The sequence below is a fragment of the Panonychus citri genome, unplaced genomic scaffold, assembly GCF_014898815.1.
Source record: "Panonychus citri isolate SS breed McGregor unplaced genomic scaffold, ASM1489881v1 Contig00104, whole genome shotgun sequence".
NCBI classification, from domain to species: domain Eukaryota; kingdom Metazoa; phylum Arthropoda; class Arachnida; order Trombidiformes; family Tetranychidae; genus Panonychus; species Panonychus citri.
The window spans coordinates 1,816,433-1,835,323 of NW_026515509.1; the positions used below are offsets into that span (position 1 = coordinate 1,816,433).

Sequence of the window (18,891 nt, forward strand, 5' to 3'; positions counted from 1 at the left end):
TAATTTAAATTGTAAGAGAATAAATTTCAATGGCGATTGATTGATTTTATGAGAGATTAGTGGGAAGTTGCCAAATAAATGGTCAATTGGCTTTTTCTTATGAGAAAATGAATCGAAAAATTTAATTTTATCAAAGAGTATAAATGAATAGCAAAAAAAGACAAATTGGATGTATTGAAATTAAGAAATTAAAAATGAAATGAAAAAGCAAAATTAAAAGAAAAATTAGAAAAGAATAAAAATGGATTGATTATGATGTTGAAATGAGAACAAAGTGAAAGAATAAATAAAAGAGAGGGAAAAATTAACCTTCTTTTGGATAATTTGATGCTCCTTGAGAATCTTTCAAGTTTCCATGGTTTTCTTTCAACAATTTAGGTTACCTTGGAACGAAATTGTCGATGGTTTGATTGGTTGATTCTTTTTCCGACGGAAAACCAACTTTTTGGTCAATGTGTGAACAGTTTGGGGTATTTGTTTTCCTTTTGGTCTTGCTTCGAAATCTCGAGCAACCACCATGTTTACGTGGGTTAAAATTGAGACAAAATCGTAATAAGCTCCATGAGTTGATAAAAGTGGACCAAGTGATTGAACAAACCATCCACCGGAACTTGTATTACGATACGAAAAATAACCTTCAACAGTTGAGTATGAGATCAAAAAGTCAGCCCAAATGGGAATGGATTGAGTTCGATCAGCCGGTTGAGCGATCGTTATTGCAGCGTCAGTTTGGCAGTCCAAGTGAGTACCAGGATCTTCCGCATTTCCTCTGCAAGCCTAAAGATGGAGATTAAGAGTAGATTGAATTCAAAAAGATTAAGAAGCGAATAAATTAAGCACAGAAAAAGAGTTGAGACGAGAAAAGAAAAGAAAACGGATTTACCTGGATAAGGAACACTTTAGGCTTTCCTTTGAGCGATGGACATTTATCACCGGTGAAAAGTTCATATACATCTCGTTTACTGTATTGATGATCACTGGCGTGAAGCTTTTCCTCTTCCCCGTGTGTCAAAATGCAACAAACAAAACAATCGGCATCCGAATGATCAACTTCTCCAGAAACTCGTTTCAAGACATCCTGAAGTTCAGCAAATTTAAGATCTTGGTGAGTTTCAACCTCAAAACCAAGACTTGCGAAACATTTTTCCAAAATATATGCATCAATGTCGGTACCATTTCTAGTAGCAACAGAGACAAAATGTTTATGATTAAAAATAAGGCACTTTCCCCGGCGAGGATAGTCCATCCGGTATTCAGCGTCAAATATATCGGTTTTAAAATGACCTAATGGACTGTCGATCGATTCAATATCACCACCACCAGTAGCACCATTGCCTCCAATTGATTCGCCATCGAAACTTGACCCAAAAGATTCAGGTGAATTTCTTAAGGGTCGACTGATAGCACATCCATCAATCGATGAGATATTTTCACTTGATGAAGACGATGAGGGCAATTGATTTTCATGAGAATCCATAGTTGAGATGTGAGAGTTGTTATTCTGTTGAGGTTCAGTTTCCGATTGATTTTCAATTGGCACATGTAAAGGTGGATCAGTTACACTCTCTTCATTATCACCTTGTAATCCAAGAGACTCACTAGAAGACAAAATGAAGATAAAAAGAAGATGAGAAAATTGAAACAATAGGTGAAAACAAAACACTTATAGTTGAACAATTAGTGACCAAATAAGATGAGAAATCTAAATGTTTACATAGTAACTTTTATGTAACTTTACTTTGTTATGATCAACAGAGTTTAATAAGATAACGAAAGGTGAACCGATGAGTAATAATCCACTTGATAGTTAACATGGATTAACAGATTATAGAGAGAGAGAAACGTTACCTTAAATCGGCTGAAAGTGAATCGATGGCGTTTTGTTCAACTGTAAAAAAATAGAAACAATTGGAAAACATGATTAATTAGATGAGAATCACAATTAGAGAAGAATGAAAATTCAATCTCATTTTTAATTGTACAGAATAAAGAAAAACATTTTGTTTACCTGAAGACATTTTTTGATTGTGTTAACCAATGGTAACTGGTGAAGGATTAAAAAAGGGAGCAGATTAATGAATTATTGGGTTAGAGTGAGAAAATTGAACTGATTAAAAGATAATTAAACAATTGATTGGTAATTAGAAATTAGATTAACACAAGAGCAGAGAAACAAAAATCGTAAGAGGAAAAGAGATAAAATCTAATGTTTATAATAACAAATAGAAAATTATTGTTACATAAAAAGAGAGAGAATTGATTGGAAATTTAAGATAAGAAGCTATTCAATCAACGATTATAATTAATCATCAGTTGATTGAATTTTTCGTTTAATTCTGTTGTAATTGTCGTTAATTGTTACTCTTGAAAAGAACACGTGAAGAAAAACAAAAGAAAACAAGAGAAAAAAAAAATGAAGACAAAATTGTGATGATTCTCAATTGGAAACCATGGATTCCAATTTGAATATCACCAAAATAAAGATTAATACTTGATGACGAACTGATTGTGTCAATGAACTTTCAACAAGTTTACCTTGAAATCAGGTTTCAATTAAACGAAATCGCCAAAGGTAAGAAGAGAAAATAAAAATAAAAGAAAAAAGAAAACAAAGTTAATAAAGATCCTCGTGATCGCTTTGGTGTGGCTTAAGTTTTACATTTGAATTTTAACCAATAAGAATCGATGAGTTGGTCAGTTGATAATTGATCGAGTTTCAACTTTTGATTTCTTTTGTTTCTTTTTCTTTGACGAATTGACGAAAATTGGACTTTTCTACTCGCCGTTATTTGTTTATCTTTCTAATTTGGATCAAATTTTTCGAGGTTAATTTACCTTGGGGAAAGAGGAAATTGATTGAATATCAATTTATGATGACCATGGAAAAGGTTGATAACATGATTGCTCTGTGAATAATCAATCGATTGAAATTTTTAAAGGACTTTTTAATTATGATGAAATTTGTAAGTATTGATGGAAGATGATTAAGTAATAAAGAGGAAATCGGACGAAAATAAGAAGAGGGCTGGAGAAAATTTCATTTTAAAAAATGCGCGAAAAAAGAAACAGTCCAAGTATCGATATTTTCCCATGAAAATGACAAAACTTTTCTCAAGTTTTTCAATATCAATTCAACGATAATAACAAAAGTTCTTTCGACAGTTAAGTTAACCAACTTTTAGATAATGAACATTGACAAACTTATATTCAGTCGCTTTGTCAAATTTCAGACTTCCATTTGTAAAAAATGTTCGATTTCATTTCGATTATTATTCCCCACTAATCATAATCATTCCCTTAGTTTATAATCAGTCACTTTCACTGACCATTGCTCAATCATTTATAATAGAAATTCAAATTGCAGGAGAAGGTTAGTCGATCATAATTAATCTAATAACGAAAGTTGGGAGGTCAATTTTGAGATTTCGAGTTTTAAATAGTTGAGATATTAGCATTCTGAGTTTTAACGGATTGGGTGGTAAGTACAATAGTTAAGTTGTATGGGAAGAAAAGGTGTCGCTCCAATCTCGAGCATTTACCCAACCAGTAACGGTTGTCCCATTTACAATGTTACAGTAGTTCAACAACTATAATAACATTAATTTTTAGATTTATCAGAAAAGGGTGAGGGGAAATTAGGAAATATAAAAATGTGAAAAGTTACAAATATAAACTATAATAGAAAAACAATCTTTGGTTAATAATGGCGGAATGAAAAAGTGTTGAAAGTGTTAACATATATACATAGTATTTAAAAGGACAAAGGAAATTGGATAGAAATTGAGAAAATGTTTGTTATATCTCTCCGTGATGATAGACATTCAATTAATTATTTGTACGAATTGAAATTATTAAATATCCAAGATAATTCAGTTGATGACAAGATTAATCGTATGATCCACTTCTATCCCGTTTTGTCTTTATGTTAGCGACTCCAGGATTTCATGTTCAGTGACGAGTTCATCTCACTGTTTGCTTGTCTTTATAAAAGGTAAATGATGAAATAACGATGATTGGAAACTTTTTAAAACTGTCACTTTGCGAGTATCTTAAACAAAATTTACATTCACAACGTTTCCATTTCCTTTCCTTTTGAGGCAAAATTTTACGAATTTATCTTTTTTGTATGAGATCCATTGAGCTTTCTACACAAATTCATCTTGTAATGAAATTGTCGATGGTTTGATTCTTTGATTCTTTTTTCGACGGAAAACCAACTTTTTGGTCAGTGTGTGAACAGTTTGGGGTATTTGTTTTCCCTTTGGTCTTGCTTCGAAATCTCGAGCAACCACCATGTTTACGTGGGTTAAAATTGAGACAAAATCGTAATTTGCTCCATATTTTTATAAAAGTGGACCAAGTGATTGAACAAACCATCCACCGGAACTTGTATTACGATACGAAAAATAACCTTCAACAGTTGAGTATGAGATCAAAAAGTCAGCCCAAATGGGAATGGATTGAGTTCGATCAGCCGGTTGAGCGATCGTTATTGCAGCGTCAGTTTGGCAGTCCAAGTGAGTACCAGGATAGTCCATCCGGTATTCAGCGTCAAATATATCGGTTTTAAAATGACCTAATGGACTGTCAATCGATTCAATATCACCACCAGTAGCACCATTGCCGCCAATTGATTCGCCATCGAAACTTGACCCAATAGATTCAGGTGAATTTCTTATGGGTCGACTGATAGCACATCCATCAATTGATGACATATTTTCACTTGATGAAGACGATGAGGGCAATTGATTTTCATGAGAATCCATAGTTGAGATGTGAGAGTTGTTATTCTGTTGAGGTTCAGTTTCCGATTGATTTTCAATTGGCACATGTAAAGGTGGATCAGTTACACTCTCTTCATTATCACCTTGTAATCCAAGAGACTCACTGCAATCAGCTGATGGCGAATCGATGGTTTTTGTTCAGATGAAGAAACATTTTCGACTATGTTAACCGTTTTCATTTTGAATTTTAACCAATACGAATCGATGATCTGTTCAGTTGTTCATTGATAACGTCTTCATTTCCTTTCCTTTTGTAGGTAAATTATCACTTAGGTAACAGAGGAAACTGTTTGTTTTTCTTTGTACAATAGTTTTAATCTTTGCAATATTTCACTTGTTAACTTCATAAAGGATATTATGCCTTTTCTATTGTCTTGTATCATTTCTAATACGTAACTTTGGTCGATTTGGTTTTTTGCGAAAAATTTGAATCTAAGATCACAAAACTGTTCACACTCAAGTATCCAATGACTTTCGGTGTTTCTTCCATTTCCACATGAACATAACTCAATTCTTTCATTATCATTATATTTCAAATAGAAATGACTTCCACACATGAACAATAACAAACTTATCACGTTATTTGATGTCTTCTTTTTGTTAGTATAATTATGATTGAAGAAAATTTCATTGATGTTCTCAGAGAGCCAAGATAATCCACTTAGATGTTGGTCATCCCATTTAGCACATAGGTCCAGAGCTTGACACTTAAAACAATCTGGATCATTTTCACCGATAATTTTTCTTAGTCTATTTAACACAAAATCGTCAGAGGTTTTTTCAATCATCTCAATATTTCTTCTGAGTAGAACTGACCAAGGAGATTCAAGAAGAATTATTTTGATTGCTGTTATCGACGATGTAGATTTGTTGAAACCAAAAATGGATTTTGTACCAATTGCTAACATTCTCAACATAATGGTTCGAATCTTATTAGTTGTAATATCCATTACAGTTGATTTCGGTAAGCCATAAATTTGAGAACCAAAAAACGACTCAACCATCAATTTTTTCCAGCGAAAAGGTAATATCTTGATCAATTTTCTTTTCGAGTAGAAAAATTCACTCACTACTTTTGTCTTATATTCAAGTTTTTTCCAATGTCGATCTCTCATTTGTGATCTTGAAAAGGTGTATCCAAGAATTTTCAATTCATCTGATTCATTTCCAATCGAATCAATTTGCTGTCTCTCTCCTGATTTTTTGGCACCTTTTAACATGATGAATTGGCTCTTTTCCTCTGCGAGTGATAAGTTGACATCAGCTAGATGAAGCTTGAGCGATCTCAAGGCATCTTGAACTTTTTTCTCTAGAGTTTCAAAATCTTTCCCTCGAACAATGAAAGAAATATCATCAGCGTATACGGAGAAGGTTAACTCAGCTAAAGCTATATGAATTTTTTCATTTGTACCAATTACGTAAAGTAAAGGACCTAGAATTGATCCTTGAGGAACTCCTTCATTTTCCTCTTTCCATCGCTTGGTGTTCTTATATTCTATCAAAGTTATTCGACTTTCCAAAAAACTTACAATTAGATCATATTGTCTATTCTCAAGGCTCAGTTTCTTAATATATTCCAATATTGAGCTTCTTGATACAAAATCGAAAGCTCCTTTTACATCAACAGCTACTAACATGATTTTCTCTCTGTTATTTTCATTTTTCTGCGGTAATTTTTTCAATAAATTTACAATAGCATCATCACGAGAAAAACCACTTCTGTAAGCGTATTGATGCTCCCAAAAATTTTCACCGAGAGAATTCAACAGACAGATCATCAGATATTTCTCCAGGATTTTACCAAGGAAATGCTGCATATGAATCAACCTCGCTTTACTTTGGTCTGACTTTGGAATGAGAATACCTTTCGCCACTTTAAATGCCGTTGGAAAATAACCAGATGAGATGATATGATTGAATAGGTAAGTGAAGAAAGAGATATTTTTATGGATGAATAACTTCCAATATTCTCCTTTTATCCCATCGATACCTGGAGATGCTTTCATATTGAGTGAATTAACGATAAGTTTTAATTCATCTTCATCCAAATACTCATCAAAACAATAATCCAATTTTCCAACTGAAAAAGAGGGGAAATCACCAATGTTCATTTCAGATAATTTGACTTCACAGTTTCGATCATATTCTTCATTGTGTATCCAACATGATCTCTCTTCATCATCCACCCATTTGATTCTTTTGGAATCTATCAATCTGTTTATCACCTTCCAAGGTGTTGATTGATTGGCATCTATTTTCTCTTTAGTTGATTTGTTTCTCTTTTTCTTTATAATTAATTTTAATTTTTTCTTCTCCACTTCAAGCCATTGGATTAATGAGATTTTCTCGTCTCTAGACGAGTTTTTAATCCTCCGGTAAATCTTGTTTATCTTTTTCTTTTGTTGGTCTAGTTCTTTATCCCACCATGGCTTATTCTTGTTCCGAGGAACTTGAGATGATGAGATTATCAGCTTAAGAGAATCAACAATTTTTTCACAATATTCATCAATTTGACGTTTATCACTAAATTTATTGAAAGAGGTCGGTGTCCAGTTCAACATTTTAGCACAGAAAATATTATGATTGGTGATGGTTTTTTGTTTCTTTTTGAGTCCATATGATGTAAGCTCGATAACTGTTGATCTGTGATCACTTCCTGGCCATTCAAACGTTCCGATGAAATTGACAAAAGGTTCAGCACAAGAGCTAACAGCTAGCATATCCAACCATGAATTTTTACCAGTTGACCTTGAGGTGAAAGTGTAATTGTCGTGAGTTGGAATTCTGGAGAACCAAAAATTATGAGCATTTAAAACACTAGCGAAAGTTGAGCCTTTATCAATCATGTCTGGTCTACTTGTAGTTAAGTCAAAAGACCAAGCCGGGTGGAGTGAGTTAACATCACCACCGATAACGACAATTTTATGAGAGTGTCTGTTCAGCACTACATGTAGTTTCCTACATTCACTTTCATATTTTTGTCTATTTAAATTTGGACTAAGATAGACACAAACGATAACAATTTCACTTTTTTGGCTCTTCGTCATTGCTACCGCAGTTTCATCCATGGATCCATTCCAAAGTTCAACAAGAGGGAAATTAGATAAAATCACAGCTCTTTCTTTCTTAACCATATTGATTCCTTTTATGACAAGATTTGAAAGAAAAGTTTCATTCGGTTCAGTTAACAAAATGATTTGTTGATTTACACTTTTTAAGGTTGACATAATGTTGTCCATTGCTTCATTCGAGTTTGCTGCATTAATTTCAGTTATTATCATATTAATATAATTGATTATAATGATAATCAATCGATTCCATTGCTTTTTGTATTTCAACACTCATAAGAGGACAAGTTCTGGACATTGGATGATGATTAACGTTGATTTGTCCATGATCTTTACACCTTAAACAGATAGGATGAGTAGATGGACAATTCTTTTCTTCATGACCATTTTCTCCGCATCTTTTACATCTTTGTTGATTTTTACACTGATCATGACGGTGACCATCATTTTTGAGGCACCTCGAACAACCAGTGAGAGGAAAAGTATCTTCAACTCTGAACATTCGATAGCCAATCTTTATTTTACCATCAGTAGTTGATATTTAATCACGAATCACACTTGGAATGGTAATTATTAGATTTTTTAAAACCTTTTTCTCCTTGTTTTGAGAATCAAAAGATTTGAGAATCTTTATCTCTTCTCTCTCTTTGTCTTCCCATTTATTGTGTTCTATTAATTTCTCCAATATGCCATCATCGGTGAGAGTTGAAGACTGAAGAAGATCTTTAATATCAACACCACGAACAAGGATTCTTGGATTTCGTTTTTTAGGTTCCTCGACTATAAGCTCGGGATTAGATTGTTTGAGAGCAGAACTGATGAGTTTAATATCTGTTTCAGTTGATCCAATTATTAGAACAGAGTAATCTTTAGCTTTAACCAAATTCAATGATATATTGATATTTTTTCTCAATACTTTCATAACTTTCGATTGAACATAAGAGCCTTTTGCCCACGCGTCTTTCTGTTTTTCTTTAATAAAAACGACTTTCTTTCGATTTTTTCTTGCTGGAGCTGCTGGTCTAACATGAGTTGATTCCTTTATCATTTCTGCGTAACTCTTTTTTGGAACTGTAGTTTCAATTACCTTATTGAATTTATCACCAACTTTAGTTATGAGCTGCTCTAAACGTTGATCTTCACCGAGTCTTTCCTCTATCATCCTAGTAATGACACCCATTGTTTTGGCCACCAAATTAGATTTTGATTCATTAGTTAATCTACCATCAGCAATTATTTCATTAATTGCCTCAGTCACTTCTTTGGTAATGGTCAATTGAGAGACAGAATCACTTGGTAATTTCATTTTTGAAACAATTTGAAGGTGAGTAAGCGACTTTTTCCTTATATGCTTAATGAGATCACTCATTGTGTCCATGTGGTCACCCATGGTGAAAACAAAAAACGTTGATAACTTTCTTAATTCTAAGAATGAATAATCGCCCTTGGTATCAAACTGACCCTCTCACACTGTTAAATAATAATTTCACAAAATTAAAAATTAAAAAGTTCTGAAAAACACCAAAAAATTGAAAAAATTCAGGAGCACAAAAATAAACAACTTTCCAACTGGGTGGCCGAGTGGTTAAGGCGTTGGACTGCTAATCCAATGGGCATTGCCCGCGTGGGTTCGAATCCCATCTCAATCGAACAATATTTTTATTTCGAACAATCAAAAACAATAGAACATTAATCATCTGAAGCGCTTTCCCCCCCCCCAATCAATTAATCATCGAAGGAAACGAGCAATTAACTATACAATGTAAACGATAATTTCGTATTCTCAAGTTAATCAATTTTATTGATTTTCCAATCGATTGTTATTATTACAATTAAGACACTTTGATTGTGACAATTTGATTATCACACAATGTAAATGATTTATTTACAAATTGTTTCATTTCATTTTCTTTCGGTTGATTAATTAATTATTTTGATGACAATTGTTTAAAGGAAAGGGAAACTTTCTGATCTTGATATATCATGGATTCCAATTGATGATTGTAATGATGATGAGGAAGATAACTTTTTATTTGAATAGAAAATATCCTTCAAAGAACCTCGAAACTTTTTGAACGGTTCTAATACAAGGTCAACTCGATTAACATAAATTTTAGATTCACTTGAAACCATTTTCAATGATTGATCACCATCTTGATTAGATTGATTGTTATTATTATTACTATTATTGTGAGTATGATGTTGAGGTTGATTGTGATGATTATAATTATTACTACAATTATATTGAATGTAATTAGGTGAAACTGATCGAGTTGAGATTAGTCGATCTTTTTGTCTCTTTAAATGTCGATTCTGTTCATCGATTAAATTGTTAACTGAACTTGTTGTCGTTAATCGTGACACTTTGATTGATGTTGATGCCGTTGATTTGGTTACATAGGATAAAGATGGTGAAGTTGCCGATGTTTTCGGCCTTCCGGTTAAATCGGTTAGATCGAAATCGGAGAAAGTTTCGTCGAAACCAGTTCGATGTTGACTCGATCTCATTGGAAAAAGACGATTAAGTGAAGATACTGAACGTTTCTGGAGCATTTTAATCTCACACGAAGAGGTTAACACTTTGTAACCGAAACTCGCTCTGTGAAAATTTGAATGGTTTTGTAACTTGGACGATGGATTAGAACTGAGTTCTAATGTACCAATTTCGAGTGAACATTTTTTACTCTCTCCGATGTTACTGTTAGCAAATGCTTTTCTGCTCATCTGAGATTCGGAACGATTGAAAACTGGGCTTGTACGAACTGGACTATTTGGCAGTGTGACTGGTGAACTTTTCCTAGTTATAAGTCCACCGCTTATAATGCTAACAGGACTGATCAATGTCGACGATCCAAGTGACCCTGATGTGGTCATCGTGCTCATAAGACTTTTAAAGTGACATCGTTGATCCTTTGAATCTCGAGGATGGACAATTGAACGACGAGAGTTTAACCTTTCCCGAGACTCTCCGAGTAACCAAAATGTCTTAAGTTCACCTTTACCCTTAATTGGAACCAAACCTCGTTCCGTCAGATCATAACCACCCAATTTCACAAGAATTGAACGAAACGAATCGGTAACATGAATTTTCAACGGTAAACTTGTAGTTTCCATTCTTGACGCTGTATTAACAGTATCGCCGAAAAGACAATATCGAGGCATCTTAACACCAACCACACCAGCGCAAACAGGACCACTATGAATACCCACTCTCATGAGAAGACTTTCCTCTGGTATATGACGAATTTTAAATTTTCGAACAGCATCCAACAAGTGTAACGCCATGGAAGCGATTTCGGAAGCATGTAGATCACCATTTCTAATCGGTAAACCGGAAGCAACCATATAAGCATCACCAATGGTTTCCACCTTGTAAACATCATAAGATTCAACGATCGAATCAAAAAGTGTATACAAATCATTGAGAAAGTCAACAATTTGAAGGGGAGTCGATTGAGCGGACATTCGAGTAAATCCAACGATGTCACTGAAAAACACGGTCACCGATTCAAAAGATTCCGCTTCAACTTTGTGTCCACGGCGAAGCTCATCAGCCACCGCTTTAGGTAACATCTCATAAAGTAAATCTTCCGTTTTCTTTTTCTCTTGGACCAATTGGTCAGTTCGCTCATCAACCAGCGCCTCTAAATTAGTTGTGTATCTTTCCATCATGTCCAACATATTATCAAGAATATTACTTTTTAGATCTCTTTTAATTGGTTTCAGTCGATTTCGTATCATCTTAAAATCTGGCCTATCATCGGGATTCTCAGACCAACACGATTCCATACAAGAGATACAAATATCGTACATATAATTGGTCAACTGATTCTTATTAATATTACCATAATCATCGGCATTATTATTGATTGAATTAATACTAATGGTACCACATCCATTATAACGAGAGGTTAATCTTAATTTATCACGAAGATAATCAACCGGAGGTCGAATCGGTTTACTTGTTAGCTTTGGATTAATAAGCGAAGTGATTATCTCGGAAGCTGATAAATTACACCCACCCCAAGGTCCCTGGCGGCTTAGAATCTCATAAAGAATCATTCCAAATGAATATGAATCGCCCTTCTGATTACCGGTAAATAAATTACCACCAGACAATTGGATCAACTCAGGTGCTCTCCACAATAAACCTAATCGAAATCAGTTAATTGTTAACAAAAATCTTGTACATTTACGATCTTAATTGTTTCACTTACTTTCACAATATTTTTCAAAATCGGCCATTTTAACGACTTCACCATGTTTCAATTCATTCAAACCAAAGTCCGAAATTTTAACAGCCCATCGACTATCAACTAAACAATTAGATGATTTTAAATTACCATGAACATGTATAGCTGATTCGTGAAGATAAATCATTCCCTGTAGATGTAAAGTAAATCCAAACCACACAATTAGTTGATTGTAATCGATAAATATTTGATAAACTCAACTGATTAACTTACTCTTATAATATCACCAACCATTGAAGCGATGAAAATGTGATCAAGATGAACTTCAGCATTTTGTAAAACATCCTGAAAATGGTAATAACAATCAATTAAAAGGTACTTTAATTGTGATCATGATTAACTAATTACCTTTAGACTCCCTCTTGTACAATAATCAGTTAATATTGAAATATTAGGAGCATCAACACAGGCACCGATGAATTGGTTCAGATTATCGTGTCGTATATCCTTCATCTTAATAGCAAAGATCAAGTTAATTGAACTAATTACTAGAAGAGAAATTGAATTGATTGTTGAAAAATTAAACTTACTAATTTCATTTCGATTTTTAATTCACGATTAATGACAACATTTTTCTTGTTTATTCTTTTTAAGGCCACTAATCGTCCTTTATAAAACGCGACTTGAGTGTACAAGTGACAATAACGAAACTCGAGTATGTCACTTGCTGAATTAAGGGAAACTTGTGAAGAGTATCTAAGCTGAAGATTAATAATAAAAAGAATGTAAGATAAATTAAATCTTCTAATGATTGTTGTGATAATTGTTCTGTTTAATTAGTTATTGATTAACCTTTGAAAATTTAGTAATTGGAACAGTTTCTCGGACAATGACATCTTTAAAATCAACTCGCCACAATAAACTGTCCAATTCTTGTTCATAAATCCAAGCTCGATAACCGATCATCATTAATATTGCCATTACAGCAATTACACTCGCAATTAAGGCAAAAAACCATTCTAATGGTGGTTCTAATTGTTTACAATTTATATAACATTAAATGTGGGAAGAACAAGGTAAAGAAGAAAAGTTCATTAATCTAATTAATCAATGACACCATTGATTTTTTACCTTTACATTTATCACCGTCAAATCCACAATGAGGCTCATCAGCAGGAGGATAATCAGATACCCATTCAACTGAATCAACTAAATTCAGACTCTTTACAATTTAAGAAAAGAAAAAATATAATCAAGAATAATAAGAGAAAAAACAATTAAGATCAACAATTGACTTGACAAAGTTCATCTTGAATTGATTGATTGGATTACCGGTAAATCTGATGAATTAATCGGCATTTGAAATACTCCAATTGGATGAAGTCCATATTTACCATCACGTTTTTTACGAGCAATTAAGGTATAGTTACCTTCAGCGTCGCCATTTTGGTCCATGTAAACCATATAACCCATTGCACCTAAGATTATTAGTCAATGAATTAAATTGTGTTAATATAAATACGTTGATGGAACTCACTTTTATATGGACGATTTCGTATATATGAAAGTAACAATTTACCATCTCGATGGTTATTACCATCGATTAGACATTCATTAAGGGCTCGAGCGTAAATGAAAACAGCATCGTAAAGATAAGCGGCATCAGCAGGTACCTTTAGACAATTAAGAAGACAATTTATTAATCATCGAAATGATAAATCATGGCAATACTATTAATAATTACGTTGATCATAATTGGTCTTAAATCTTGTTTATTGATTCTGTTTACTTGATTTATTTATCGTCTCAACTTAATATTTATCCATTCAGATATTTTCTTACTTAACATGAGCATCTAACTAGACTAAGTAATAGATGTTGTTTGTTTAATTATTTCCTGAAAATGATCAACGATCACAGTTTGATGTCTAATACATAATCAATTAACTAATAGAAATCACAATTGACTCATTTCCATTGATTTAGCTCCAACAAATCAACAGGAATCAAATGGATAAACCAATTGAGTTGAAATTCTGACATTTAGTTTTTCTTTCGGAAGATTTGACCCAATGGACTTACCCGTTTAAGGCCACCAAATGAACCAAGTGGATTGGGAATGCTGAACGGAGGCATTTGAAGGTAACGATTAACTTTGAGGGAAAATGATTCAGATCCAATGTAAGGCGATGAAACAACACCGATATATGATTGGAAACTTTTCTGAGCAACTTGATTAATCTGATCTTTTAGGAGACCTTTAGATTGGTTGAGAGAATTGGATTAGAAGAGATTAATTTTTATTAGATAATCTCTTACCTTTGAAATAGATTTGTGGTTCTTGGCTATTGTAATGTTCAACATCTACTCCCACCACGAAATATTGTCCACTCTCGAGTAAACCTTTCTCTTCGAGGCTCATCATAAATCCAAGATGCTCATAATAATGACCTACAACAACATAGACTAAGGGATAGATCAAGATTTTAATTTAGATTAATTGATCTTACAAAATTGGAGGAAAATCAATCAACTAATTGGACAATTAATTTTGATTATTGACTTACTTCTTGTGTGTCGATAGGATCGTTCAACAAGGTCACTGAAAGGATTATCAGTATAACCATAATGATAAGTTGTTGTCCATCTACTGATAAATTGAACCTCAATTTTATTCGCAGCCAAAGTTGATTGAACTGTTCGAGCAACGGCCTCGAAGTTTCGTTCATCAGATTCACTTTGAGAGTAAAGAAGAGCAACTTTATGCCAATTGAATTTGAGTAAAACGGAGGCCACTGATTTGGATATTTGAGTGTCGGGAGGTCGAGTTCGAGCAAATGTCGGGAATAACTGTTTATCCGATGTTCCAGGATGGGTACAGAACTATTATTTCCAAAATAACATAAGAAAAACATTCCAATTATAATTACATTTAAATCAAATGAATTAACTACATGAATCATGATCAGAATAACAAAAGAGAAAGCATCAATTTATTGACTCTTAATTGGAATCAATTTTTTAATCTTTGTTTATTTTTGTCCTTTTCTTACATCAATTGATTGTCGACCATCAACTAATTGTTATCTAAGGTTAAAAAGGTGATGGATTAACATCAAGGTAATAACAATAATCAAAAACAAGGGTAAACAAGGTTAAGTACCAAGAAATAGTCTAGATGGTTAGTTACCTTGATTAAGGTAGATAATGAAAAGTATAATTAAAACAATCAAAAGAAATCAATAGATAAACTTGACAAATTCTCACATTTAGTTTTCTATTGATAAATGTATTACAATTGATTTGATTTCTTCATCTCTTGAGTATCTAAAAATAATCTCAACTAATCAACAATAATTAACGAGCTCACCATCACTTGACAATTACTATTATCCTAATCAATGAGCATCGTTTAAAAAAAACTAAATCAATTTTTTTTGCACACTAATCAATTGACCCAAAGTTAATTATTTGTCCATCAGAAAAGGTAAACTTGACAATCCTCAGGTAACAAAGAGAAAACCAAATTCACTTTGATTTCTCACTTTTCCCTCTCTTTACCTTTATCCTCTCTCTCTCTCTCTCTACAATATCTTTCTTTTCTCTTGAACCATGAAAAGAAAGAGAAAAATACAAAGAAACAGAGTTTCTATTTTCTTTCTCGTAAAAAAATTAAAGGGAAAAGCGTCAAAAGTAAGAGGAGAAAGAGAGTAAATGAGGCCCTTGACCTTGGCCTTTGTTACTTTTCCATTTTCCTCTCTAGTGGTAATGGCGGTGGGTCTTTTCTTGACCTTGAAATGATATAACAACAACAACACTCATCTCAATACACTTACATTAACTGTGTCCATCCCACAAGAGTGACCAATAAGTTACAATACTTGATTGTTAATATTGACGACAAACAATTAATAAACACTGATGGTTATTATTTGTTCATAAACTGTTGATATTATTGTCAAAATCTCTGGTTGTGTAGTAACATTAATGTAAAAAACGTTAGTGGTAATGTGATTTTCTGGTTACATTTTCTGGTTCACTTCAGTTCCTAACAATTTACACTTATCATGTTTTTTTAATGTGAGTTTTTTTGCTCAACAACCAAGTTAATCAATTTTTTTTTGTTTCTTCGCATGTTGATATTGATTTTCACGTATTACATTGGATCATTTCAGTTACGTACAATTCAACTAATCAGCACAGTACAATCAACTTTCTCTTTCTTGTATTCACCATCTTAATCTCATGTCATTTCATTTCAATCTTCATGATGATCAACATTGACAACAAAGTTGATTATTTGTCCACCAAAATTATCATTTGTTTACTTCCTTTTCCTTTTCAATCAAATCATCTTCAGAAAAGGGATAATCTTCAGATAATAAATTGACCACTTTACCTTTGACCTCTTTTCTCTTCAAACCTGAATATCGATAAGTAGGTGAGATGAGTAATGAATGAATGATAACAATTTATTAATACTTACATAGGATATCATTGGAAGGTTAAACGAAGCCGCCATTCGAGCCTCATGGACACAAGTCTCTTGAGGTCCAATATAAGCAGAAACATTGACCTCAGCCCACAATTCAGCTGTTAGCCTGATACTTTCAGATTCATCGCCAAAAGTTTCAGCGACAATAAAATCAAGAGTATGATTAGCAATCAATGGATGGTAATTACTTATATCGTGAATGGCTAAACTGATTGCACCGGAAATTGTTATTCCAGGTCTCGGATATTTCTCATCACCGGGTCGACGTCTACTTCCGGTTATATAACCAATAACATGTTTCTCACTTGAACAATAATTCATCATAATCATTGTAATCAACACAACACATTTAATCTTAATCCTAATCCAATGATTGTCCACATTAACCATTTTCAATCATGTAACTTTAATCAACACAATATTAAGTATCCGAATGGATTAATCAGATTGATTATGACATGAGAAATCACTTGGGAAATTGATCAAAAAAATAATCAACTAATTGTTTGTCTAAAGAGAAACATTATTTTCACTTTGATAACAAAATTTTTAATCATTTTCGTTGAACTTGAATATTATTGTTCACTGTTGCTACGAAATGAAATGCTACTGGTCAGTGGTCAGTTTTCTGTGAAAGTTCATCATGAATGTGTAAGATTGATGATAAACAATGGTGATAATGATGATTAGGATGATAAACAGAGTGTATAATAAATATGAATCTCGCAACACTTGCAATTCACACATAGAAACATTTACTTTGCATAATAACAATGATAAACTTGAGATGAGGAAAGATAAGTTTTTCTAGGGAAGATAAAAGTAAATATAACTAGAACTTTACTGGGAAGATGAAGATAAGGAGGAAGATAAAGATGACGAGAGAATTATTTTGCTCTCTCTATATATAAATTGTATTCTCAAAAAGAGAGAGAGAGAGACAAATAATACCCTTAATAATAATAAAGTAGCGTTCAAACTGAATGAATACCCTTATAGTCAAACATTGAGAGTTATTCATTTTTTCTGTCTGTCTTTTTACTTTTCTGTCTATTTATCTTCTTCCTACTTGTTTCTCTTCACATTCTCTATAGCAGATTCTTGCCCTCGATTAGAAAGGATTCCCAGTGAGCTTCCACTCCCAGGGAAAACTTTTTGTGGAGAACTCTCTCTCTCTCTCTCTCTCTGTCTATCTTCATCTTTTCTTATCTTCTCTTTAACTCATTTTTTTCTCTCTCTCTCCATCATCAACATTCAGTCAGCTTCATGATTCTGTTGCTTTGAAACAGTCAAAACTATTACTATTATCATCACTTTAATACTAATCTGATGATAATGTAATTGTTTTGATCTAATGAGGGTATGAGGGTATTTTAATGTTTATATCAATATAAATATGAAACTTGTCAAATAACTTGAAAGGTTATTGAATCTCAATATTATTAACACAATGTATCACATTAGCCTTATTTTCAATCTTAAACACAATATCATTCAATCAACCGATACAATATATTAATACTAGGAAAAAATGTTCTTATTATTCAAATTAAATTATATCAATTTTCATTCAATTTATTTGGATTAATTAGATTATCTTGAGACGAGCTTAATCTGTGCTAAGCTAATACCCAAGACTTTGTAATAATAATTGGATAGAGAGAGAAAGAGAGCCAGACTGATTCAGAAAAGAGCAAATTTCATGGGTGAATTAAGGTTACAATTTATCAAAGTGTTCATTGTAATTAGCTCATGAAGAATTCAGAATTTACCATGAAAAGCATATTATTCATGTAAATATATTAAGATATGCAAATGATGTAAAGATCAAGTTCCCGCAATTTTCATGTCATGACAATCTAAGATTTACATTAAATGGAAAGTCTTTTAGTTTCAATAATTAATATTTGTGAGAAATTAATTTGAACACGATGATTATCGTTACCATGAGCATCTTACGAATAAAAAATTAACCGTGAGAATCAGTTCAACATTTAATTGCATTTCTATGAGAGCATAATGAGAATGAGAAAATAATACAAAGATAACATGATGAACAAAAGGAAAACCTGGAAATTTATCTAATAACAATTAGAGATCAATCTGAATGTTCATTGAATCAGAGAAAGAATCAATTTACCTTCGTAAGAAACACTGGGGAGGTTCGAATGTAGACTCGAACCTGTAGATTTTGTGAAAATTAACCTTTCAGAAGATAACGAAAAGGAAGAAGAGAAAAGTCTATCCAAGACTATGGAAGATTAGAAATAAGAGGAAAAGACGACGAGAAAAAAGGACATTGAACTATTATTATTCTAAAGGTGGGAAGAGTTTCGATTCCTGTAAAGTTC

General features: G+C 32.8%; 3 protein-coding genes and 1 non-coding gene across 7 annotated transcripts; 1 reads left to right on the forward strand and 3 right to left on the reverse strand.

Moving 5' to 3' along the window:
- Positions 1-55: 55 nt before the first annotated feature.
- On the reverse strand, positions 56-2,610 carry LOC128388968 (caspase-3-like). Of its 3 annotated transcripts, none has more exons than XM_053348449.1 (5): positions 2,536-2,610; positions 2,009-2,044; positions 1,849-1,888; positions 884-1,598; positions 56-777 (listed from the first exon to the last, which is right to left on the reverse strand). In XM_053348449.1, exons 2-5 carry the CDS (start codon positions 2,016-2,018, stop codon positions 367-369), a joined length of 1,176 nt encoding a protein of 391 aa, XP_053204424.1. In that variant the 5' UTR covers positions 2,019-2,044; positions 2,536-2,610; the 3' UTR covers positions 56-366. The 3 variants fall into 3 exon arrangements, with proteins under 3 accessions (XP_053204424.1, XP_053204425.1, XP_053204423.1); XM_053348450.1 differs by having other exon boundaries at positions 2,241-2,584; XM_053348448.1 differs by lacking the exons at positions 2,009-2,044; positions 2,536-2,610 and having other exon boundaries at positions 1,849-2,002.
- A 1,588-nt stretch (positions 2,611-4,198) lies between these two features.
- Positions 4,199-4,909, reverse strand: LOC128388985 (caspase-3-like). The gene has a single exon (XM_053348476.1). It carries the CDS (start codon positions 4,764-4,766, stop codon positions 4,344-4,346), a length of 423 nt encoding a protein of 140 aa, XP_053204451.1. The 5' UTR covers positions 4,767-4,909; the 3' UTR covers positions 4,199-4,343.
- Positions 4,910-9,419: 4,510 nt separating this feature from the next.
- Trnas-gcu (transfer RNA serine (anticodon GCU)) lies at positions 9,420-9,501 on the forward strand. The gene has a single exon. It is a non-coding gene; the product is annotated as a tRNA-Ser (tRNA).
- Positions 9,502-9,635: 134 nt separating this feature from the next.
- Positions 9,636-17,597, reverse strand: LOC128388964 (guanylate cyclase 32E-like). 2 transcript variants are annotated; one of them, XM_053348441.1, is made up of 13 exons: positions 16,532-17,597; positions 14,613-14,928; positions 14,365-14,511; positions 14,128-14,303; positions 13,583-13,718; positions 13,378-13,523; positions 13,177-13,267; positions 12,898-13,076; positions 12,636-12,806; positions 12,454-12,558; positions 12,319-12,390; positions 12,070-12,235; positions 9,636-12,003 (listed from the first exon to the last, which is right to left on the reverse strand). In XM_053348441.1, exons 1-13 carry the CDS (start codon positions 16,928-16,930, stop codon positions 9,800-9,802), a joined length of 4,308 nt encoding a protein of 1,435 aa, XP_053204416.1. In that variant the 5' UTR covers positions 16,931-17,597; the 3' UTR covers positions 9,636-9,799. The 2 variants fall into 2 exon arrangements, with proteins under 2 accessions (XP_053204416.1, XP_053204418.1); XM_053348443.1 differs by lacking the exon at positions 16,532-17,597 and adding an exon at positions 15,882-16,309.
- Between the last annotated feature and the right edge of the window lie 1,294 nt (positions 17,598-18,891).

Excerpts from the sequence above, each read along its gene's own strand:
- LOC128388968 (XM_053348448.1), bottom strand. The coding sequence starts at position 1,919 with ATGTTTTCCAATTGTTTCTATTTTTTTACAGTTGAACAAAACGCCATC. Across the intron at positions 1,599-1,848 it reads TCACTTTCAGCCGATTTAAG|TGAGTCTCTTGGATTACAAG; the intron begins GTAACGTTTCTC and ends TTTGTCTTCTAG. Across the intron at positions 778-883 it reads CTAAAGTGTTCCTTATCCAG|GCTTGCAGAGGAAATGCGGA; the intron begins GTAAATCCGTTT and ends CTCCATCTTTAG.
- LOC128388964 (XM_053348441.1), bottom strand. The coding sequence starts at position 16,930 with ATGGTTAATGTGGACAATCATTGGATTAGGATTAAGATTAAATGTGTT. Across the intron at positions 13,524-13,582 it reads ACGAAATCGTCCATATAAAA|GTGCAATGGGTTATATGGTT; the intron begins GTGAGTTCCATC and ends TAATAATCTTAG. Across the intron at positions 12,559-12,635 it reads TAAAAATCGAAATGAAATTA|ATGAAGGATATACGACACGA; the intron begins GTAAGTTTAATT and ends TTTGCTATTAAG.
- LOC128388985 (XM_053348476.1), bottom strand. The coding sequence starts at position 4,766 with ATGGATTCTCATGAAAATCAATTGCCCTCATCGTCTTCATCAAGTGAA.